General features: G+C 43.6%; 1 protein-coding gene across 1 annotated transcript; it reads left to right on the top strand.

Moving 5' to 3' along the window:
- The first annotated feature begins 22,829 nt into the window (after nucleotides 1-22,829).
- On the top strand, nucleotides 22,830-23,897 carry LOC142005913 (G-protein coupled receptor 183-like). The gene has a single exon (XM_074983113.1). The coding sequence runs from the start codon at nucleotides 22,830-22,832 to the stop codon at nucleotides 23,895-23,897; it is 1,068 nt and encodes a 355-aa protein (XP_074839214.1).
- Nucleotides 23,898-26,142: the final 2,245 nt, after the last annotated feature.

The raw sequence follows: 26,142 nt of genomic DNA, 5'->3' as shown, positions 1-26,142 counted from the left end.
CCTCTCTGCTGGGAATTATAGTGATATGAATGTTCCCTGTGGGTCACATGTTATTTATTAAATGTTGACTTCAAATGCATTAGACAGCTATACAGTCCTTAGATGGCAAATGCTTTTAGTAGTATTACCACTTTTGACCCAAGCAGTTAGCCAAGCTGGGAAGTTGCAGGTTGTTGCTGTTAAGGAGAAACTGATGATAGAGTGAGGTACTTTAGCTGATATAATCCTGTTTATTTACAAAGAATGTACAAAGTTCAGCATGCTTGAACCTGGGAGGAACTAAAACAAGAGTTTATTTGCTAACAGACAAAAGCCTCTTTAGTCAGCACTAGAGTCAGAAGCCCCTTCATCAGGCTCCTTTATCATCACACAACGTGATTATTCATATTGTCACTGTACCTATCTCAATCTGCCTGGCTCCTGTCTACACTGCTGTCTCAGTTCCTTTGCGCTTCACCTTAGGCTGTACCTGTCACGCATTTCCCTCTCTGGTCAAACACTGGCTGGTGAGCTCCACCAGCAATGTAGTTCAAATTTCTGGGCAGCTTTGTTTTGGGTGGAAACATGCTAGGTTTTGGGTTTGGTGACAGATGTAAAAGGTCTGGTTTTGTCCAGCCCCTAATAACAAGGTTTTTCCCAACCCACGACAAAAATAATAAGTGGCTAAGATTTGGCCACTCTATGTGAGCACGTTAGGAATGACTGCAGACTCAGGAAAGTATTTTTCCCCATGGAACCTAGGTGTAAACTGCCATAAATAGGCTGCTAAACCTCTGGGATTATTAGGCGGGAAACCCAACAAACATTTGAGGCCCCAAAACACAAGTGTTAGGGAGTAAAGACATGTATTAAGATCATATTTAGCCATATTGCCATAAAATCCCTAGATATTTAAGAGAGTTAAAATCCCACTAAAGCCGTCTTCCTGTCAAAGTAATTTTTTGTCTATGAACTGCAAAGCAGAAAGTGAAAAGTGACAGATTAACCATTTAAGAAACTACATTTGGAAAAATTCACATTTTTCCTTGGAAAAAGCCTTCTGGTGCTTGGAGAACTTTGTGTCTAAATGGATTTTCAGATTGCTTTGGTCCTCTTTTAAAATGGTGGCTTCTGTTTCATTTGCAATATATATGTAATGCTTATCTAGAGCAGAGCAATGTGTCCTGGTGTAGACATACCAGTGTAAATCCTGACTGTAGAGCCTTTACTCATGGACAAAATGAGGCTTGCTTCAGGGAAGTTGTGTTTGTGCATGCCCCATTTTACTCTGGTGAGCATTCTAAGGGGCACGAATAGAACCTCCTGTTGTTAAGTCTGCACAACACTTTCCATTAGAAAAACCTGCTTTCAGTTATGTCTAACTTTGATGCTCCCGACTGAAATTTTCTGTGCTGTATGTCTGCCTGAGGGTGAATGTTTCTGCAAAGTTTCAGCTAAAATAATTCAGCCATCTCTGAGACCAAGATTGGGCTGGGATACAATGTTTTATCCCAGTTGAAAATACGTACTACCCTTTCTTTGAGAAAATACTGCATCTCCCTGCAGTTAGGCAGGAACTTAATATTTGGCTGGAAGATCCCCGGTGTGAGGGATGTGCTTTTTTGCTGCCCGAACGTGACCAAGTAATAAGCCTCATGAAATTACTTGTTACAATTGATTAAAGTTTGGCGTCTTAACTCCCTAAAGATTCCTTCTGTAAAGTCATGCTCCAGCCCAGAGCTTCAGAGGGTGAGCAGAACTTTCAGCCTGGTTGCAGAGGCTGGAGGGGGCAGCTCTGGCTCGATGCCAGACTTAGGAAATGAGAGCAAAGACAATGTCTGGTGCGCCTCCTGCTGATGCCCAAGCAGCATGGAGGCAAGGGGGGAAAACAGCCTGGTTGAAATGCAACCTAGTGGGGCAGAAATGAAGTGGGGAATGTGTGTTGTGTGCAGGGATGGGGGGATTAGGGCATTTGCAGAAATCACTGGGAGGGTGTCAGTCAGTGATCTGAGGAAAGACAGGTGAACAGCCAATGGACACAGGGAGTTGGACAAGAGCTGTGTGAAGGGGAGGGCTTATACCAGTGCTGATGGGAGGGGGCAGGAGCCAGGGGGATGGGAATTGAATAGGAGGAGGAATATGGTGCTGGGAAATGGGTGATTGACAAGGGACTGAGCAGGAAGGGGTGTAGGGACAGGAGCATCGGGAGAGGAGTCAGCAGCTGGGAAGGCCAGCTATATAGCAGCAGAAGAAAACAGATTGGGGCCTTGGGGGCTGAAGGGTGCATTACTACTAGAGCACATATCCCACATTTGAGTGAGTGGTGCAGCAACTTAGATCATAGCGTTGCAGTATCACTCATGTTTGACCCAGCAGCCCCTCAGTCATGGCAAGCAGCATTCTGAGCAGATGCTAGATGTGTGGCCAGGCCAGGCCAGCCCAGCCACAAGGTGTGTACTCTGCTACTGTTTATTATTTCTCATGAGAAGGCAGGAGCCCAGAACTGTATATTTCCCCATGATGGATTAATTCAGCCCTGCCGAGCACTCAAAGCTGCAACTGAAATTGACTGGAGTTATACTTTGAACACATAAAATGCTAAGTACTCTAGAATGTCATACTCTATGAGTCTCAAACTAGGCAACCAAAATTAGTGAATCCTTTTGCAATCTTGATCTTCATCTCGCTGTTCCTCAGATGTGAAATAGGAATAATCCTGTGTACCTTAATACGGGCATTTCCCAACTTTTGACTGTTTACATTTTCATCCTGGGATTGCTTTTAAAGTAGGGGTTTGTATGAAATATATATACATATGGGTCTGTCAAGGCTGATCCCCACTCTGACACTCCAAGTGTGGGAGGTGGGGGTCCGCAAGAGGTCTTAAAAGTATCTTGTCTCTGTGGGCTTCTACTTAAAAGCTTCCCAAGGTCACAGATTCCCTGATCCTGGGAGGTAGATGCCACCACCCAAGTGAGAAAGCCCCTTTTTAAAAAAACAGGAAGACACGCATGGGATGTTTCCCTGTAGGGTAAATCCAAGCTCTTAACCCTTCCTTAGGAGAGAGCTTGAAAACAAAGAGGAAGAAATTAAGCTGCAATCTGATAACTGATCTTGCAGTCTTAGGCATGCATAGACACAGACCCCTTCTTAGGCATCAAATCATTGCCTAAAAAGCAGTGATTTATTAACAAAACAGACGATTTTCATGATAAAGCATGCTTGATTGCTATGTGTTACAGAGCAAATAAAAAAGCACATAGAATTACTTCCCTGGGATTTAGACTTAGAAATTACGGTGTATGGGGGATACATGAGCCAGCCTGAGAAGTCCTGCATCAAACCCAAAATAAAAAATAACCTGATCACGTTTGACTAAATATTTCCTTTCTGCTTATCTATCTGTATGGCCAGATCGCCTCGTGGCCTGGCTACTTACTAAATTCCTTAAGACTGCTCCCCCCTCTGACCACACAAAAGAAAGATCCCTCATCAGCAATTGCTTCAACTTAAAAATTCCACTATATCTTTCCATTGGCTCACCTGGCTGCTTGACAATAATAAAAAGTTTAACCCTGGGTTTAACCCTTTACAGGCATTCATTCATGACAGTGTCGCACAGCACTGGCTTAAAAAAGAAAAAAACAAAAAAAACGAACAACCCTAGTATAGAAAGGGCCTCAATTCTCGAATGTTGATAAGCATGTAACTGTCTTTGTAAGGAAGGCTCAACAATTTTTTTACCACAGAAATCAGATAACGAGAAACTTTCATCTTATTTCTGTAGAACCAAAACTGAGTGTCTAAGGGTTATTGCAGTACAGGAATGACTGACATTCATGCTCACAGAAACATGTTATTTCATAATATGAATTTCTTTGGTATTTCTGCAACCAGGGTGCCCAAACTTAATGAAGGGCTGACACTAATGTGCATAACAGGGAACCTGCTGCAACCCCTTTATCTGAGATGGGGCATGGAATTACAAGTCCCAGTATGTAATATAGCCTAACTGCCTGTGCTCAGGTAGAACATGGACCTGAATGCTCTTCAGCCCACACAGCTGTATTAAAGATGAGAAAGGCATGTGGCCGCATTGTAGAACAGTTTGAGTTGCGTTGCAGTTACCTTTTATTTTCAAGAGACAGGCAGGTGAGGTAATATCTTGTATCAGACCAGCTTCTGCCAGTGAAAGAGAAAAGCCTTGGAGCTTACACAGAGCTCTTATTAGGTCTGGGGAACTTTACTCAGCTCTCAGGACATTGTGCAGGTACATTTTGTGATTTAAATAAAATCAGCTACATCACTACATTGCAGTGTTCCCAACTCTTGCAATGTCTTTGTGAGTCTTTTGGTTTTGATCACAATTTCAGAGTCATGCTCCAAATACAAAAAAAGGATGGATAGCAACACATTTTAAAATTTTATTTTAAATATTTTATTCCTAGATGGTCCAAGGCTGTGATGGTTGGATTTGGATCCAGATTAGGTTTTAAGGCTACCAAATTCCCAGTAGCTGTTTTAGTTCAGTTCTTCTCATTGAACAGTAATGAGAGCTGCTCTTCTTGTGAAATTTCCACCACCTTGAGCCAAAATCTCTTAAATCTCTTACATACTATTCTCCCAATATTTCTGCAATGCCTGAACTAGATCTGAAAAGCACCTACCTTCCAGTTTGGGCTTTGTCTCAGATCCTGAGTTTCAAACCTGACAAACCCTGATCCTTTCCCTTTGAAACATAAAGTAGCTGGATTTGAGATTCTGGTTGTGGCCAGTCTCTAGGCTTACTGAAAAAGTTTTTATTAGAAAAAGCGAGAAAGGAAGAGAATGACAAAGGGAGGGTAAAATGGAAAATACCTTGTACAATTTTTCAGCTGTCTCTTGTGCAAATTATTACTACAGGATTTGACAAATTAGCTAGAGATGAATATAAGCCAATTCTGCCAGATCCAAAAATATCTGAGTTTTGGGGAAGTCCTGTTTGAGCTTCATGGCTGTTCTCCACAATGGCCTGAATTAACTCATTGTGGTCTGAATCCAAATTCTGAGTCAAAACACACTCAAACGTAGGGGAAGAATTATCTGTTTTGCTGCGAGGTGCCTTGAACCAGCTCTGATATTGACAATCACAGCTTAAAACCACTTTTACAGTAAACCTAATCTTCCATTTACATGGATCTCAAAGCACTTTATATATTTTTCTAACTGATTATACAAACTCTTTTCATCCACCAATACAGTACAGCCACTCTTGAGCATACACAATAATTTGGGAGAGTATCACATTATAGTATGGTCACAGCATACACAGAGAGAAGAAACAGAAGAGGATTATTGTGGAAGGTTGCAGCATAGCATTATTTTACTTCTTAGAATCCTGGACCCTAACCCACAGCAAGATAGACATAGCTGCTGCATAAGGCAGATGGGCACAGCTCACTTTGCTCCAAGTCTGGCTCTTTCCAGACTCTCCAAGCTCCAGAGAGACACAGATCACATTGAGAAAAACGAGAAGTCCTGTGGCACCTTATAGACTAACAAACATTTTGGAGCATAAGCTTTCGTGGGCAAAGACCCGCTTCGTGAGATGCATGGGGGAGTGGGTGGTTTCAGAGGGGTATTTAAAGAACGGGGTCCCAGAAAAAGGGAGGGCCAGAGCAGACAAGGTCCATTCAGCAAGGTGGGAATGGCCCATTATCAATAGTAGGTATCAAAAGAGGAAAAAACAAGTCAGATCAGACAGGGGGATATGACCCATTGTCAGAGTCTAATGGGGAGATATTAACACCCAGGACAGAGAAGCTGCTTTTGTAAGGTGTGAGCCACTCCCAGTCTCTGTTTAATACTTGGTTAATGGAGTCAAATTTGCAAATAAATTGCAGCTCAGAGATTTCTCTCTCCATTTGATTTTTGAAATTTCTTTGTTTCAGGACTGCTACCCTCAAATCTGCCACTGAGTGTCTAGGGAGATTGAAGTGTTCCCCCACAGGCTTCTGTACACTACCATTCTTGATGTCTGATTTATGTCCATTTATTCTTTTACGTAGAGACTGTCTGGTTTGGCCAATGTAAATTGCAGTGGGACATTGCTGGCACATGATGGCATATATTATATTAGTAGATGTGCAGGTACATCTACAAAACCTTTACCAAGCTTTCCTCAAACTACAATACCCACCTAAGGAAGTGAGGAAACAGATTGATAGAGCTAGATGGGTACCCAGAAGCCACCTACTACAAGACAGGCCTTGCAAGGAAAACAAGAGAACACCACCTACCATCACATACAGGCCCCACCTAAGGCCTCTCCAACACATCATCGGTGATCTGCAACCCATCCTGAACAGTGATCTTTCACTCTCACAGGCATTGGAAGGCAGGCCTGTCCTCACCTACAGACAGCCTGCCAACCTTAAACAAATCCTCACCAGTCACTATAGATCACAAACCAGTAATTCTAAGCCTGGAACCAGCCCCCACAACAACCCTCACTGTTGACTGTGCTCACTTATTTACACCAGTGACATCATCAGAGGACCTAACATCAACCATACCATCAGGGGCTCCTTTACCTGCACATCTACTGATATAATATATGCCCTCATGTGCCAGCAATGCCCCACTGCAATTTACATTGGCCAAACTGGAAAGTCTCTACGTAAAAGAATAAATAGACATAAATCAGACATCGGGAATGGTAATGTACAGAAGCCTGTGGGGGAACACTTCAATCACCCTAGACACTCAGTGGCAGACTTAAGGGTGACAGTGCTGAAACAAAGAAATTTCAAAAATCAAATGGAGAGAGAAATCTCTGAGCTGCAACTCATTTGCAAATCTGACTCCATTAACCAAGTATTAAACAGAGACTGGGAGTGGCTCACACCTTACAAAAGCAGCTTCTCTGCCGTGGGTGTTAGTATCTCCCCATTAGACTCTGACAATGGGTCATATCCCCCTGTCTGATCTGACCTGTTCTTTCCTCTTTTAGTAAGTACTGTTGATACTGGGCCATTTCCACCTGGCTGAATAGACCTTGTCAGCTCCGGCCCTCCCTTTTACTGGGACCCCACTCTTTAAATACCCTCTGAAACCACCCCCTCCACTCATGCATCTGATGAAGCGGGTCTTTGCCCACGAAAGCTTATGCTCCAAAATATGTTAGTGTATAAGGTGCCACAGGACTTCTTGTTGTTTTCAAAACTACAGCCGAACATGGCTACCTCTCTGATATAGATCACATTGCTTTTCCCAGAACTCCCTGGGCTGCAAACAGGGACCTTATGAATTAAGGTTATAGCTGATGATTTTTAACACAGCGTTCGATGCACACACATGCAATACTGAAACAAACAAAAAACTAGGTAGCAGAATGTAACTGTTTCGGGCTAGTTCAGAAAAAGGTTGATAAATCCGAGCAGAGTAATTGGAACGTGGGTAAACCTACTTGGAGGCAAAAGGTACAGATCACCAACAGTCAGATCATTGCCTAACATCCTAGTTCAAAGCCGTTGTCTTGAGCCATACCCCATCTGTCTCCACGGAAGTTCTTTTAACGGTAAATTGGTATTGAATTGTTTGGAAACTGGCTTACAATCTCCTACACAGGATTTCTCACAGTCTAATCAGTGGTAGCACTTTTCAGTGAGACCAGTACCACCAAGAGCAAGAGGTTCAGGCATGCAAACAGCTGTTCCAAATGTCCAACAGTTATTGAACCCTTTCACACGAGGACTGAATCTAGCTCTTTAATAACATATCTGCAAGCTGATTTGTGATGAGAAATGCCCCTACCTTTGTGAACTTTGGAGATGCTGCCGCAAATAGGTGGAGCTTACTTTCACTATTATAACAAAGCAGCTGTTGATCAGCTTATGGGACCATGTTTTGTTCAAAAGACTAAACCACTTCCTTTGACTTGCTTGTTTTTTTTTTTGTCTTTTTAAGAAAGCAGAAAAGAATTTATGTATACACTTCTTCTTTTACTCCAGTCCCTGGCATCCTTACATGTATATGTGCTTGTCAACAGTTCCTTTGGCTGATCCTGTAGTTCTTTATTCCCCTTTATAGGTGGAGTGATTCTAAACATGAGCCTTGGGGCCTTCCATGCCCTTGACAAAGGCACAGCCTGTACCAACTGACACATGGACAACTTCCTTTGCTTTGCACCAGTTGAAAGGAAAGCATTTCAAAAACACAGGCTAAACCCACAATTTCATCTCTGCCAGCTGTCATGTGATACCACCAACAAGGGCATTATTGGCCCCGTTGGTCAGGGGAAAGCACGATCTCATCTAATGAGGGCTGGCTGATGGGAAACCATACAAACACATGAAACCGTAAATTGTTATTGTTTGCCCATTGGCACCATTGTAACAGTTCCATTTTGACCAGTAACTCCCCCAAGAATTTGAATCTATGCTCATGAATATGTACAGAACTATGAATAATCATGAGATGAGGTCACCAGCAATTAACATATAAAGGAATGGAGCACTTTGATAGGAGGAAAGACAAAACTTTCAAGAACTTTCCATGCCAGTACGGACCTGATTGAGGACTTAGCAGTATGCTAATGTCCTCATGAATAATGCATGACTCTGGTCTATATAAGCAAGGGCTCTGAGCCCATTCAAAAACCCTTTACCGGGGGGAGAGGGTGGCTCTTAACAGCGTCCACCATTCCCCAGGTCTGACCCTTTTGGGCAGAAGACATCATTGGACTGAAGCTGGAAGCACACCCGAGGCACAAGACTGTCGCCTAACTATGCTCCTGCGGTAGCAGCAGCTCCTGCGGCGGCACCTGTGGTGTCAGCTCAAGACAGCAAGGTGGCGCCCCTGTTGGTGTGCACGCTAGGGGTTGACCTGGCCTGCTTGCAGACACTGCATCCCTAGTGTTGTAATCCTCATGGCCTGCCACACGAGCTGCAGCAGCACATCGTTGATACCTGCCTGAACAATGGCAACCCACCGAACATGACTCACCAGACTTGACTCAACTTACCTAAATCAACAGTATCCTACCTGATTTGACAGGCCTTTTGAGCGCCTTGGCTTGGGGCCCATGGGAGAGCCAACTCTCAATTTTTTCCATCAGTAGCCTAAAGGGGACCCCTGCCAGAGGAGTGGGGCTGATCCCCACTGCTGTGTGCCTGCCCAACCAGACAGGTGCAGCACCCCGGGGTTGACCCCAGGCTGGCTACTGACCAAGTCTAAAAATTATAGACACTCAGTAGGGTTTTATACTTTAAATTTGTTACTGTTTTAACCATTTTTATACGTCTTGTTAGAGTTTTCATAATTGTTAGTAGTTAGTAGATAAATTGTTCTTAGGAATCATTGGTTTGTTAGTATATTAGTTAAGAACAAGGTACTTACCAGGGTGAAGGCGTGGCCTCTCCTTTGTTCCGATTCCTTTTACCCTGGACTGTTAGAGGGGTAATGGCCTCTATCAGCCACTTATAAAAATATATAATTTCATAGAGAGCAAACTACTTGGGACTGGAGTAGCGACCCAATCCCCAGCGAGTGCAAAGGGAGTAGCGCCCTCTTCCCTCCTTTTAATAAACAGAGAAAATACAGATATATAACTTACTTACCCTCGTACTGTACCAAGATCCTTACCAGACTCGAGTTCATACTGGTTTTTCAACAATGTTTGTGACAATCCTGACTTGTGTAAGTACTTATTGAACATCAAACCAAAATACACTGATAAACTTTTTATTTTTATCCTAGTTTGTTAATAAACCGACAGAAGTTCATATACGCTTTCCTGCCTGGCCTCCTTGCTGTGCTCGCTCTCAGTCTTGCTGGGGTACCGCGTCAGTCTGTGGCTCCTGGCGGTGTAGCCAAGAGAGCTGTGGGGGTCAGCTCCGGAGCCTGAAGGCGTAGTGGGGCTTTTCCCTGCTACCTGCCTAGTCCTAGCATTGCTGAGGGGATTAGGAGACCAGCTTATCTTCACCTGATCTGAGGCACACTTATCCATAACAGGTACTGCGGAGCGTAATGGTCCCAGTGACTTTCAGCAAGCACAGAGGGACATTTAGTAATTATTGACAGTGGGAGTGAATAATACCGTTAGCAGCATAGATCAAAAATTCATAGATTCCAAGGGTAGCTTGCACTCGTCTTGTCTGACCCCCTGCCATAAATTGCATAGAATTTTCCCCAAATAATCCCTAGAGCATAGCTATTAGAAAAAGATCCAGTATTGATTTAGAAAGCGTTGGTGATAGAGAATCTACCACAGCTTTTGGTAAATTGTCCCAATGGTCATTTACATTCACTGTCAAAAGTTTTCTCTTAATCCTACTCTGAATTTATCTAGCTTCAACTACCGACCCTTGGATCATATTACATATTTGCTACATTGAGGAACCCAATATTACATGTGTTCCCATTCAGATCTTTATAGCTATACTCAACTCACCCCCCCCTTAGGAATGTTTTTGTGCTAAAATACGTAGCTTGAGCACTTGAGTCCACCACTATTAAGCAGATTTTTCCAAGCCTTTAATAATTTTTATGGCTCTTCTCTGAACCCACTCCAGCCTTCTTTGTCAACTGCAGACACCAGAAGTGGACACAATAGTCTAACAGTGATTACATCAGTGCCAAATATAGAATAAAATAACCTCTCTGCTCCTACTCAAGATTCCTTTGGTTATGTATCCAGGGCCTCATTAGCGCTTTTCACCCCAGCATATTACTGACAGCTCATGTTCAGCTGATGACCCACCATAACCCACAAATCTTTTTCAGAGTTATGGCTTTCCAGCGTCCTCCATCCTGTAAGCGTGGCCTATGTGCTCTGTTCCTAGATATATACATTTACATTTAGTTCTACTAAAGTTCATATTGCTTGCTTGCACCATTTACCAAATGATCCAGATGCCTCAGAATAAATGACCCGTCTTCTTCATTATGTACAAACTTTTGTATGAACTAGCCATTTGTGGGTGGTGATTTTGTGTTTTCTTCCAGTTCATTGATAAAAATGTTAAATAGTATATATAGGGCAGGACCCCACTGGAAACATACACTCCTGATGATGGATACCCACTTAAAGTTACATTTTTGGGGCCTGTCAGTTAGTCAGTTTTTAATCCATTTAATATGTGCCATGATAATTTTACATCATTCTACTTTTGTAATCAAAATGTTTTGAGGCACCTTCTCAAAGACTTTACAGAAGTCTAAGTGTATTACATGTGTAACACTAACATACCCAGGTCACCAGCACCAGCGATTGACTCTGCAACCATAGGGGCTAAAGCCCTGTGCTCTACTGCATGAGCTGAAGACCAGCTGGTTCTCAGTCAAGGCTGTAGAGCAGAGACTTCACTCACCCTAGTATGAGGTCTCTGCCTCCAGGTACTACACATCTGTACTTACCTTTATCAACCAAATTGTAGTCTCAGAGAAATATATCGTTAATTGTTGGTATTCATGCATTTCATTGCCCTCCTCTATTTCTTTATGAATTATGTCTCATATCAGTCATGGGGCTGTTTTGTTCAGGACTGATGTCAGACTGACAAGCCTATAATTGCTTAGATCATCCCATTTAACCTTTTTAAAAATTGGCACAACATATTAGCTTTCTTCAGTCTTCTGGAACTTCCCCAGTGGTTTAAGACTTCCAGAGAATTGACATTAATGCTCAAGTGAGTGCCTCAATCCGTTCTTTTAAATCTCTTGACATCAATATTCTTACAACTTCAGAAGCTCTTCCTACTTACAGCCATGTAACAATCTTATATTAAAGCATATTTTGTGCACTGTATATGACTTACAACAGGAAGATTTCATATGTCAATAAGGTTCTTATTGTGACTTACCACTGACAGTATCACACAATGAAAGCTATATTTTCTACAGAGAGTGACAGACATCATGCTGTTACTACTCAAAGCTTACTCCGGCAAGGCACTGAGCAACGCTTGTGAGATTTTTTAGACTCTTTGTCTCCTTTTGACTCTTGGTACCAAACCTCCTCTTTACCTCCTCAATGTTAACCGCCCGGAAAAGGAGAGCTTAAGTTTATGTTATGTGAGTGAAATTCCACCTGTATCAAGTCAATGACGCAACCCACATTGACTTCAGTGGGCCTGGGATTTCAATCGTCTGAAAATACATCATGTGACCAAAACCTTAACGCTGTACTATTAAACACTTGATCATCAGTAAGTGCCAACGTTGCGGTTCCAAGTGCACTCATAGTTCTGTTTCATTTTGTGTGTATGGTATTATATAAACTTTAGTTATAATAGCACAGGTTTCTGCTGAAATATCATCTAACAGATAATTTATTGTATAAAAGTCTTATTTGTTTTGCTTGTAGTCTTACAGTATTTTCATTGCCATGTACAGTGTGTCTCACACATTACAGCACCATACAAATAAAAACAATAATAGATTTATCAACAGAATTTGTATAGGGTAAGTTTCCTTCCCAGTAAGAAACAGGTTTTTCAGAATTTAGTCAGCGTTTAATCAACCAGAAGCAGACTCTTGGATTTGGCACTGTGATGAGGCATTTAACTACGAAAACATCGTAGTTAGGAGGATGAAGTAGATGGCATATACATTACAGTAAATTTTTGATATTGCTGAGTGGCAACCAGTAACCTGTATTGCGTCAATTTGTGTCAAACACCATTAACTGTTCAGTTTTTATATAAATGAGGTATACACAGAGTAGTGCTTGGTAGTAAAAGATGTTACATGTGCAGATCTAAGCTTATACATAAAATGATACATTGCACTTGAGAAATATGAAGTGTAATTATGTGATCATGTAAATAACAACTGTATCATGTTGTACGGCTCAAAAGTGCAGAACTACGGTTGCATTTGTCCTATTAAATTTGATGTTTAAGGACTCAAGTGTTTACCCTGCAACCCTTATGTTCTCTCCACGTAAATCTTTTGTCTACAGTTTCTTACTTTGTTTGGAGGATTATAAAGACAAAAGAACCATCAAGAGAAGGCATTTTACTCTTAGCCTTCAGAATTCTGCTGCTTTGCCAAGAATTCTAGACGGACAGTATTTCACTAGCTATGACACAAGTGCGCTCCTCTCATGCACCTTAACATAGCCATGGGGGAGAGTTTCTCTGAAAGCTTTCAGCGGTATGCAGTGGTGGCAAGTGCTCTCATCAGCTGCAAAGTTGCCTCGGATTCCTAAGGTGTCTCTCTTCAGCCTGCCTTATAAGTGGTACAGGAACCCTCTTCTTTGCCTCTTAAAAGATGCGCAGCTCCTAAAGGCAGTGTTCCCAACCTGGCGTCAGAACTCCCACCTGATCTCCTGTACCCCTTGTACAATGTGCAGCACTGCCTCCAACACCTCAGTCTTAATTTTCAGCACACTGGTACGTTAGCCAGGCTCCGGCGTACAGGGAGACAGTGATTAATAAAGTGTAAAGACCGTCTCCAAATTACTTCGATTGATTTATTATAGCAGAGGCTAGAGATTCAGGCCCTATTGTGCTGGGGCCTGTACAAACCAAACGAAAACAAGCCAAAACCAACTAAAAACAAAGAGAGAGTTCCGCCCTCAAAAAGCTAACAGTCTGAATAGACAAGTCAGACTAGGCGTGAGAAAGAAAACAGAGCTGGAGAGGCAGGGCTTTACCCAAGGTCACACAGCAGGTCAGGAGAACACTGAGGGGTACAACCCAAGTCTCCTGACTTCTAGGCTAAGGTCACTCATACAGGCACATGCTCTGCTGCGGTACACAACGGACTTGTCAAATCACAGTCCATTTTGCATGTATTCGGTATGACAAGAGCCGTGCAGTGCTCACCTAGTGCTGTGCAAACTTGCCTCTCCATCTGCATAGCCTCTTTCGACTGCTTTACCTTTTCTTTAACCCAGGGGTGAGCAAACATTTTATGTCGGGCCCCACTTTTTGTCCCTGCAATTAGCAGCCACCCCCTACAACCTGAGGGATGTGGGGCGGAGGTGCACTGGGGAAGGGAGTGCTGGGAACTCCAGGGGGAGTCCTGAAGGGGGAGGGGGGGCTCAGAGGGAAGACCCTTTTGTTATTGGAAAAGGATCTGCCTAGAAGATTCGCTGATTCGTTTCGTGTCCCCAGATGACAGGAGGCTTTGCAGTGGACTGAGCGAGTGATGCAGAATTCCCACAGGGGAAGGGCTTTGTGCCACAGAGGCGTTGCATGTACTCCGGCCTATCTGTTTCTTAGAGCAGCGCTGTCAAGTTGTCTGCCAATACTGCCACACAGGTGAGGCTGGAACACTTGGCAGGCAGGGTGAGCTTCTCTGAGCTCCCTCACGCTTATGTGTAGTGAGAGCTCTGCCTGGACCAGGCTCCGGATGGTTCCACTAACCCACAGCAGGTGGCCAGCCGTATGTGGGCTCAAGAACGCAAAAAGTTGTCCAGCTAGCACATGACCGTAACCAAGTCTGGAGAGGTCTGCGTCATATGCTCACAGGCTGCAACACAGAGGAACATGCCTAGGGCCTGGAATTAGATCTCCAGAAAGAAAGGTCGGGGCTGGACCAAGTTGAGAACTGCCTCTATAAATTCAATTCTTTGAACTGGTGAGAGCATCAATTTCTGCATGACTGTGATCAGGCCTGGCTTCTCAAAAGTTGTCAGTCTTAAAACATACATTTGCCTCCAGATGGGTATTAGTCCAATTTGATCAGTCAGTCATTGAGCTAAGGGTAAATCTGAACCTTCATCTTCCTTAAGAAGGCTGTTTCGATTGTACACTGAATGGGAGCAAGGTAAACTATCAGTGTACCTTGTTCATAATGAATCAGAGGAATTTCCAGGGACCTTAGACGACTGAGGTATGAAAGCAAGCATCTCTCAAGTTAAGCTCAGTACACCAGTCCCCTTGAACCAGGGAAGGGATAATGAAGGCCCAGGACCCTGTGCAAAATTTCAGCTTCTTCAAGAATCTGTTGAAGTTTCCAGTTCCAACATGGATCTGAGCCCACCATTGGGCTTTGGAATTAGGAAATGGTAGAAGTGGAGCCCTATGCCACTTAGCTCCAGAGGAACCTCCTTTACCACACCCACCCGTGGGAGCATCTCCACCTCCTGGATTAGAAGTTGCTGGTAAGATGGGTCCCTGAACAAAGACAGGATGAAAGAATGGGAAAGAGGAGGAGAACTGACTTGCAGGATGTATCCCAGTCCTATTATGCATAGCGCCCAGCAGACTGAAGTATTATGGGCCTAGGTCCAAGAGACGTGTGAAAAAACTACACAAGAATGGGGGATAGTGGATCTAGAATTTTGGTAAGTTGTCAGTGGCCCCTAGAAGGAGCAGGGCTGGGGGCTAGAGAGAAAGAGAGAGAGTGTGTGTGTGTGTGTGTGAGAGAGAGAGAGAGAGCGAGAAAGAGCGAGAGAGAGAGAGAGAGCTGTGAAACAGACTGTGCATGTGGGTAGCACAGACTGTGTGAGTGTATGACAGAGACTGTGTGTGCTGGCTGCCGATGCCAAAATTTCTTCTGACTTCCCTGTGAGCAGCAGACCTTAGAGTTGTGCTCCCCATCCGTCTTCTGCTGCTGCCTCCTCAGTACCAGTGACTGTGAATGAGCAGGGAGTCCCACTGAGGTATGCATCTCCTCTGCACTGGAGATGCCTGATGGTGCTGAGAATCCCAGGATGTCGAAGAGGAGTCCTTCCTCCATGGCAGATTGGCAGAGCTGATCTGTCAGTCTACCAGAGAAACCAGCGAGCTTCTCACCAAGGTCCAGCGGCTCAGGACCAAGTCAGCATGGCTCAGCTCTGAGGAGGGCTGGAGAGCTGCCTCCCTAAGGAGGAATTTGACTCTTTGGCCTCGTCCTTTGATCCTTGTCCTCCTTGCTACAGGCTCCTTATAGCTCCTGCAGCACACCCATCCATGCGACTCTCCGAAGCACTATAGTTAACTAAATGCAGGTAGTGAGAGAAACACTTCCATGAAAGCGAGATAAATACTTCCATGAAAGCAAGGACAAGCTGAAATTCCAGCAACCATCAGAGGTAGTTAAAAGGAGCTAAGGGATAGGCTTGTCGACAGGGCCCTATGTACCAGCAGTATCAGAGCACAGCTCCAGAGAGCTCCAGAATTGACCTGATATAGACAAATGAGGGAAAATGTTCTGAGATGCACACACCTGTCCTGGGTTGCACATAAGCAAACACGCAGAGAGGAACAATGTTGACATTCTTTGGTATTTTCAGAATACGAGATGTGAAGATTTTAAAAGTGATGCCACAGCAAGAACAGTTATTCACATCAATTTGTTCACATCAAGAATGTCACACCATTTGCAGCTAAATCTTTACAGGCCGGCCTTAGGGCGAGGCAAACAAGGTAGTTGCTTTGGACCTCATGCTTTCAGGGCCCTGAATGAATGCCTGTAAAGGGTTAAACCCAGAGAGAGTGGTTCTCTGTTGGCAAGCAGCCAGGTGAGCCAATGGGAAAGGAAAGGAGGATTTTTGAATTGCAGTTGCCTGCTGAGGGGGTTTTATTTTTATATTCTAAAATCTGAAGGTTTATTAATGAAAAGAAAGAATAGTTCAAGAAAAAAATTGTTAAAGCAATCAATTTACATACACCAATCACAAAGTTCTTGATGCAGGCTTGCAGCAGAGGTGGAGCAGGCTGCTTATCTTAAAAGTCTCTGGAACACATCCTATGTTAGGAAGGATCATCAGTTCATCTGGGATCAGTTCATAGCAAAGATGCTCCTGAACTAGAATGAAGACAAAGATGGAGGAGCTCTCAGGGTCCTCTTGTATCCATAAGGAAGGAATTCCACTGTTTCTCCTAGTCTGCAAGGATGTCTGAGATGGAGCCTGTCATATAGGCAGGACACCTGTCCAAATCTTTTTTTAAGCAATCTGCCACTGCTTCTCTGCTGGTATGTACCTTACAGCCAGATTCCTCAGCGGTTGATTGGAATCTGATAAGGTGCTTTGCCCGTCAAGTACTGCTTCACTTGACTAGGAATCCTTTCACAATAGGTTGTCACTCCTCCTATTGTGGTCTCCCAGAAACTAAAATTTCAAAAATAAAGCACAAAGCCAATACTTATAACTCCATGTAGAAAAGGATACAAGTATAGGAGAGGTATATGCCAATTCAGTGACTCACCAACTTTCAAAAGAGACCTCACTTGCCCACCTGGCACAAGCTTTGGTGCTGAAAACCAAAGACAGCTATTGCAACAATGTTTAGTCTGTTCATCTTAAAACCCAATACCATAACACCCCCCGTGGTGCAAACTCTGACAATAGGAGTGCTGAAGGTGGGGGCACACAAGAGACCTTAAAAATACCCTGCCTCCATAGGCTTCTGCTTAGAAGTTTCCCACCATTACAGACTGCCTGAACCTGGGAGGTAGCTGCCACCACCCCAGCGAGAAAACCCCACTTTAAAAAAAACCAGGAAAACATACTTGGGATGTTTTCCTGTGGGGAAACCCCAGGTTCTTAACCCTCCCGTAGGAGAGAGCTTGAAAACAAAGAGGAAGAAATTAAGCTGCATTCTGATATCTGACCTTTCAGTCTCAGGCATGTACATACACAGACCCTCCTCTAGGACACAGGAATCAAATCATTGTCCAGAAAAAAAAGGATGATTTATTAACAAAAGGTGAAATGTACAAATAAAGAGATAAAGCATACTTGGCAGCTAGGTGTTACAGAGCAGCTGACAAAAAGGGCAAATAAAAGCACACAGAATTCCTTCCCTGGGATTCAGTTTAGAAGTTACAGTGTACGGGAGGGAGGGCGTGTGGGGGGGGTACATCAACCAGCCTCAGAAATTCCACACCAAACCCAAAATAACTAAGCTGATTGCGTCTGAGTAAACCTTTCCTTTCTACTTACATATCTGTATGGCCAGATCACTTTGTTGCCTGGCTAGTTACTGGATTTATGAAGCCCTGCTCGAGCTTACACATCTTTGTGTCGCTCTCTCTCTCCCTTAGCAGGCAACTGCTTTAATTAAAAAATCCTCCTTTTCATCCCAGTGGCTTGCTTGGCCACTTGCCAACAGAAAGCCCATTAAAGCTTTACAGCCATTCATTCGTGACATGCTCCAGTTACAGGAGTGGCCAACTCAGGGCTCTCGAGCTTCATGCAGTTGCATGAGGATCTTTCAAGAACCTCAAACTCAATTTCCTCCAAAGGATGTGTATGTCTGAGTGCACACGCACCGCACACACAAAACCTGCCTTCTCCTTCCATTTTTTTCAGGTTAAACCACTGCTGACCCCAAGGCTCTCATCACACAACTTTTGCATTGATGAACCACTAGAACAGTGGTCTCCAATAGAAATGTAAGGCTCACCACCACCCCTCCCACTCCTCCCAGAGCCAGGGGACCTCCCCCCGAATCCCAACAAGCCAGGCACCCCACACTGCACAAACTGCCAGCAACTCACCAGCTCTGCGCCACCGCAGGAGCCTCCCGCGCGTGAGAGCCACACAACAACTGGGCCATGGCTGGAGCCATGCTGTGAGCTGTGGCTGGAGCAGTGCCAGGCCGTGGCTGGAGCCATGCCTGGGGCCACACCGTGAGATGAGATACGGCTGGAGCCACGCTGCAAGTCGCAGCCGCTGCCGCCATGTGCTCGCCCCACCAGTGGTGGGGTGCCTGCCTGGCGTGGACGGAGGACTCGCCTCTTGTGTGGCTCTAAGGAGCTGCATTTTGCCACACCCCAGCATCCAGTTCACCACATGTAGCAAACGGAATGTGTGTTGGACACCATGGCGCTAGAACGTCCAACTTACTCACAGCCCTAATGGCAATCTCATGGATGAGTGTGAGCCGATGCCCAGGTGCCAGCTAAAGGGTCTGGTGGGGCAAAGGGGGTGATGCCACACTAGCAGCTACGCTAAGCAGCCAGGGCAGGCTGGGTTCTTTGGTTTGTGTTTAGTTCGGGTACAGCAGCAAGAGGAAAAATTACACTTAGAGAGGCTTTAACAGTTATTTTTATTTATACAAAGATAGAAACAATTTAACTAAGACAAATGATTAAAGTACAAGTTAGTACTCGCAGTTTTTAAAGGGGAAACAACACAATTTAACTTAAGAAAAGTTTTAGACAAACTAGCTAGCTTAGACTAATATAAGTAATGTGTACACAAGAAAGGCACGTTGCAGGTGTGATTTTTACCCCTGCCTCCTAGACCTGGTGGAACCAGAGTCTTTCCCTCAATTCCTATAGGAAAGAAGTGTAATACAGGTGTAATTCTTACCCCTGCCTCCTAGATCCGGTGTGACCCAGAAACTTTCTCTCAATCCCTCGGGAAGACGTAGATATGAACCAGGTGTCCCCAGTCTCGGGAGTTAATTCCAGACCTGGCCAGCAGGTGTAGGTGATTGAAACTCAAAGTGGGGGGTGGTCTGCCAAACCCCTTATACTCCTTTTGTCACGTACGCTTCTTCCTGGTCTCAAGTGGCCAATTGGGAGGAATATTTTGAACCCCAGGTTTCCCAGGGGGGGTGCAAGGCTCAATTCGCACCTGTGAATTGTGGACAATTGGGCACCTTTGGAGGTGATGGGCGGGGGTTCCCCATCCTTCCTGGGGACGTGATCAAGGCGTGTCAATTACTGAGATCAGCCAGAAGGGCGGCCATTAGCTAGCCCATTCACTGTCTGGTTTCTGTGTATAGTAGAGAGGCTGGGCGAGACAGCACACCTGCGTTCCCAGGACATCAAAGGCTACCTGTTTCCTCTGCTTGTTTCTCTCTCTGTCTCTCCCAGTGGGGGGGAGAAGAAGAAAAGGCCAAATGGGGGGTTCATGTCTGGCTACAATGAGTCAAGGGAATCAGAGAATTTTAGGGGCAATTGCATTCAAGGGTGTGAGTGAAGACCACAGCACACAGACAATTCCTCATTAAGGCACAACTTACACCGTTAACTCACTTCACTGTGCTTCCAAGTACAGCACGTCTCCAACCACTGTCTTACGCATCACACGTGCAAGCAAACTGAAGCACAGTGTTGTAGATAATACATTGTTTTTCTTGATTTCGGTGTGTTTAAAGCCTTTTAACAAAATCATGCTTGTGGTTTATTAGTCTGGTTATAAATTATTTCCTTAACAAATGAGCAAGACTGAAATCCATTTCTTGTAATAAAAGAAAAAAGCCTGTGTGGGGGGGATGGCAGAATGGTGAACACTTCAGAATGTTCAGCTTGGGGAATTTTCTGGGGTTTTTCATTCCCTCCTCACAAATTGCAAACAAAGACCTGTAGAAGTGTTATTGTGCTACAGTGAGCAGCCAGATGAAAGAGCACCACCTTCCCAGCAGCACAGCCTGAAACAGAAGGGGAGCACAAAAAAAGACTCTGCTTTCTGCTGGAGGCAGCAGGTATCTCAGGGCTGACAAGTGATACAGGGATTGTTTAGCTCTTTCCGTCACCACTCAGATGATGATGACTAGATTAGGAAAGGCAGAACTTTCTTCATTTTTGGTCACCTCTCTGTCTCTGCTTGCTGCAAGGCAGAGGGGTTTTCATCATAGCACTGGAAGGGGACTTTTCCAGGGACGATTGAGCATATTAGATACAATAAATTTACTGCTAATATAACGGAGAAAGAGCTAAGCCAAGAACTTCTCAACAGCCACCACTGTCAGCCCCTGGTAAGTCAGCTCTCCTTGCCTTATTTTCATAAAGGTATTGTATTTTTAGAGACTGCCTTTGAGAGCACCAGGGCGAAAATGACTGCGTGTTTTTTAGATGGGACCTTATGAAAAGCACCTCTATCTAACTAATTGCTTTTTGGCTTCTTTGGGAACAGAAAGAGGTCCAGATTTAATAAGACAATATAGTATCTATTTTCTTCCCATGACAGCCATTAAACCAACTACTAGGTTATATTGTAAACATCCTAAGAGGTAAATTTACCTGTGCAATTATATATGGAACACCACTGGAGAGTTTAATCTGCTGAATTTGGACAAGCTACAATACAATACGTTTTGCTAGGGCATGTCTCTCAGGTCGCTCTTGGCTTGGGGATGTATGTGTTTGTGTGTGCGTTCAAGCCCACGTGGCCTGTCTTTTCTGAGTGGCGCTTTTTTTTCCTTTCATCTGGAGTAAAAGATGTTTGAGGGCTATTCCATGATGTAAGCACATTACTGTACAACACTGCCCATCCCAAAGAACAAGGGAAGTGTTGACTTTGATATGACGTGTTTTCCAAATGTTTTGTGGAATTCTTGGTTGGCTTTGGAGGCCTGTATGGGGCTCTGTCTCAGGATGGTCTGAACGGACATCCACAACTAGTGAGTCTGATAGCCTTCAGTACGATTCACTAGTGCTGCTTTGCAGAGGCTCAGTTGCTTTAGCAGAGCTGTGCAGTTAGTTTGCCCAGCACCTGCCTTTGCAGTGCATAACCACTGTTACATAACCTACTCACTGTCAGCTGAACTGAGGCTTCCGAGTGTGGAGTCAGGCTGGGAGTGTACTGCTGAGTGGTGGTGGCAGCAGAAAGGCTCACGGCTTTGGAGGTACACCCCTGCAGCCCCCCAGGTCACCATTAACAAGTGAAAAGACCAGAAAACCAAACCACAAGTGCACCATGATAAAAGGCTGTAATTTAACACCACCAAAGTCAGGAAATGGTCCTGTGCTGATACCGCAGTGAGGTTATGTTTCGCTGCACGCACAGACCCTCAGTGACAAGGCACCCATTCTAAAGATACGTGTCAGTCTTTGGCACAAGGAGGGAGGTGAAGGGCAGAATTCAAGTTCAGTGATGCATTTCTCTGACATTGCCTTCTTGTTTGGGTTTGGTTAACTTTGTGTACCTCAGTTTCCCCAGTTAGAAACTGGAAATAATACCTACCTCAAAGGAATGATGGGAGCATTAATACTATGTAACATGCTGGAGAAGTACTGAGGAGACAACAATTATATATATAAAGAGGCAGAAGAGAGATTAAAATAAATAGTTAAATATGAACAAAATAATGGCACCTCTGAGTTTCCCTATGGTGGCAAAATGATACCTACTAGTTTTATTTGGCACCTGAAAGTACAGGTAGGCGCTATTGGTTCCCAAATTGACCAGGAGTCCTAGTGTATTAGAACAGCAAATGGGAAATCAGGGCCTGTACTAAAGACAGAACATGACTGGCTTTAAACTTAACGTTACCTTCCAATGTTACTGCACCTCTCTCATCCATGGAGCCGGGGGGTGCTTAGGCAAGCAAAGATCACATTCAGTCTGAGTGGAGAACTCAGGAGCTGGCCATATAAAATCTTCTTAGGACCAATATCAACAGAATCTATAGGCACTGCAGGTTTTAATTGTAAATGACTGTAAAAAGCCACCCCTAGATGTAAAGCTATGATTCTTCAGATGGGTCTTTTTCTCCTTGTTCCATTTTTTGGCACAGCTTGTCATAAGAAAAAGGATGTTTTATTGACACACACCTCCCTTCTAAAGTTCCCATCCTCTATTATGGAATTTTGCATTTGAAATATCATTTCTCCCTCTCTATAAGCAGCAAATGATGCCCTATCTCACCCACCAAACATGCTTTTTTTCTGACATAACACCTCCTGCTACTGGTTTTCAAGATAAAGAGCTCTGAAGAAAAGAATAAGTCACAATCTCTGTTCAGAATGGTATGCTAAGATCACTTTCCAAATGACTAAGCCTGCTCATAATCAGGTCTCAGAGCATACTAAGCTTGTGAGACTTTGCTGTTCAGAGGAGGACTCTCACTTCTTTTAATGTGATAGTCTACACAAGTACAAAGCCTGAGTAGTTTTGTTATCTGTCAAAGCAGATAATGCACGTTATTAGTAAGCTGCTAATGTCATGTCTTTTCTTCTCCCAAGCAGAAGTCCACAGAATGGCTGCCAGTGTTGCCACTGCTGCATCTCAGGTTACTGTCCTCACTTACACCAATGAAAGCAGCTGCGATGTATATAACCACCACTTTGTAGCGAAAATAATTTTTTCAGTCTTTTACACTGTCCTGCTGGTCTTTGGCTCTTGTGGAAACATCCTTGCCCTGTATGTCACCTCACACCGAAGGAAGAAAATCAACTCAACTGACCTCTACTTAATCAACCTTGCTGTGTCTGATGCCCTTTTCACACTTGCTCTCCCTGGCCGAATTGCTTATTACGTCTTAGAATTCAACTGGCCTTTCGGAGATTGGAGCTGCAGGGTGACAGCATTCATCTTTTACATGAATACCTACGTGGGCATCTATTTTATGACATGTGTGAGCGTCGACCGCTACATCGCTGTGGTTCACACGCGCCGGCTTGGCAGGTTTCGGAAAGTGAGCAGAGTGAAGTACATCTGCGTGCTGATATGGCTCCTGGTGTTCCTGCAGACAATACTGTTGCTCTTCAGGCCCATGACCAAGAAGATAGGAGATAAAATGACCTGCATGGAATATTTCAACTTTGAAGAAATTCCTAAACTACCATATATCCTTCTGGGAGCTTGCATGATTGGATTCTTCCTACCAGTAGGGATTATATTAGTCTGTTATGTGCAGATCAACCTGAACCTGTGCAAAGCAGCTAAAGAAAACCCTCTGACTGACAAGAATGGGCACCACAGAAAGGCTTTCACAATCATACTGGTTGTGCTGCTTGCAGTTGTGATCTGCTTTAGTCCATACCATTTAAATATCATTCAGTTCATGATCAGAAAGATACTGTACCAGCCGTCTTGCACAGCCCAGAAAGCCTTCAAGATGTCTCTTCAAATCACAGTGGCTTTTATGAACATGAACTGTTGCATCGACCCAATTATTTACTTCTTTGCATTTAGAGGGTATAAGGCGCGACTGCTAAGTCTATTTAAAGCCAGCGGCTCGGCTCCATCCTCCTCCACTGGAAAGTCATACTCGGAAAGCAATAGCAACAGTCACAATCCAGGGGCTTGCTCATCCTCAGCTTAGCTATAACATTTTCAGTTTATCCTTGTCCACTTGGAGCTCTTATCTTAGAATTAGTCACCACTGCACTGGAGAAATGCCACAGGGGGCAGCAAAGGTGGGAGCATAAGCATAAACAAGTTGCTGGTGTCTTATTCACTGTGTCATCTAATGCCCTCCAGATCAAGGTGACATGGTAGTAAAACCACCAGCACCTTGTCCACGCTTATATTCCCGTCATTCAGTGCAGCTGACCCAGTGGCAGGGACCAAGTGAATGTCTTAAGAAAAGAGCTCAGCATTGAGAAGGTTTTAGACTAAGATATATGCCTCTCTTTCTCTCTCTGTGTATATACATATATGCAGAGCGATAGAGAGAGACATACATGCACTATATGTTTATGGATGTATCTACCAACGTTCTCTCTAATGTTTTCCAGCCTTACGCAGATTTTTCCATCCAGGTACAAAATAATTTTTATGTGCACTGAGGCATGTGTGAATGTGCATCACCAGTAGAAACAAAACATCCAGCTGTGTGTGTGCTCTGCTAATCAGCTGGGTGGCATTGGAATCTCTTCTGAGCAGCTGCACTAGCACACACAGCTTACAGAAAACCCTTGTGCCCGTATATATCACACACATTTATAATAAGGTCCCAGTCTTTTATATATATATATAGAGAGAGATGAGAGAGACAGAGACAGAGAGGAAGAGAGAGAGACAAACTTATTTTAACAGAATAGTATCAGAGATCAGTCACAATCAGAACATGTGTACTCACACATAACATGATCTTAGACTAATATATATCTATAAATAAATACACACTTGTTACTTAAGTTCATGTCTTGGAATTCAGTAGATGTACAAACTGTAAAAATATACAGGCAGAGATCCTCATCTTCTCATTTGTCATTAAAGAAAACATTCATAAGCCATTGGAAATAGCATGCACAAAGCTGTGCTTTGTGTTGAGCACAGCTTCTTGAAAATGGCAAAAAATCTGTTTAATCTGGACTATTGCTCTGAAATGGTAAATGGTCAACTATTAACTCCGTTAAATTAAAGTGATGAAGCAAATCTCTGAAACAACTAATCACACCCCATTTTCTACAGCTATTTGAAATGATTCTGGTCTTCCATTTTCCTGTTGTGTAATTGAAATTTTACTTATTAGTGTCCACTGGACCATGGGGTCTGGTTAAAATCAGTACCAGGAATGTCCCTCTTTCAAAAGTCTGACCTCATCTGTAGAATCCCAGGGTATCTACAATATATTTTGAAATTGAAACTGATTCAAAATTTCTCCATGGTTTGATGTGTCTCTGCTGTGGAAAAGACAAAAGAGAACTGCAACTGGCCATGACAATTCCTGTAACAAGTGAATGTAATCTAATAATTGGCAGGGGTGTGCTGCTAAAGAAAGAAGCAGGGACGTGAAGGGAGTTAAATATTTTCATTCTACTTTCAAATTTTAGATTGTAAAATTATTTTCAAGAGTATGGGCTTATCATATATTAGATTTTAAACTGTGGAAAATGGGTCTCTATGTCTGTTCCATTCAAAATGGTCAAAAGCAGTGTTGTTGTCTCAAGTTATACGTGACAAACCGTATGTGATAGGAGGTAACATGTTCCAAAGAATGTAGATTTTGTAAATTTTTGGAGCTCACAGATTCATCAAAGCTAGGAGCTCACCTTACAGAATACAAAAACATATCTTTCCATTCTTTTTGGTATACAACTGCCCAGCAAATTTTGTTGGGAGCTTTTTCCAAGCTACAGATGTCTCTGCAAATGCGAGTAATGAGAAAGAAATAGAGACAAAGAGTTAATGAAATACTTATTGTTCTATTTATACATATACATTGGCAATGGTATAATAGAAATATAGGTCTGGCAGGGACTTTGGGAGGCCAGCCCACACTGATTCAGGACTTAGTATACCTAAACAACACTGGGGACAAGAGGTTTGTTCAACCTCTTCCTAAAATACTCCAGTGCTGGGTATTCCACAGTCTCTTTAGGTAACCTACTCCAATTCTGAAAGTGTCCTTGTAGTTGAAAGTTTTTCCTAATAGCTAACTTCAATCTTCCTTTCTGCAGAGTAAACAGATTCCTTCTTGTCCAGCCTTCAGTGGAGGACAATTGATCACACTTATATCAGCTATGAAGTCTCCATACAGTCTTCTTTTCTCAAGACTAAACTAATCTGGATAAAATCCCCATTATAAGGATCCATTCCCTAGAAAGACTTTGGCCAATCTC

Source organism: Carettochelys insculpta, chromosome 1 (genome assembly GCF_033958435.1).
Source record: "Carettochelys insculpta isolate YL-2023 chromosome 1, ASM3395843v1, whole genome shotgun sequence".
Lineage (NCBI taxonomy): Eukaryota > Metazoa > Chordata > Testudines > Carettochelyidae > Carettochelys > Carettochelys insculpta.
This window is presented reverse-complemented; position numbering and strand designations above follow the sequence as displayed.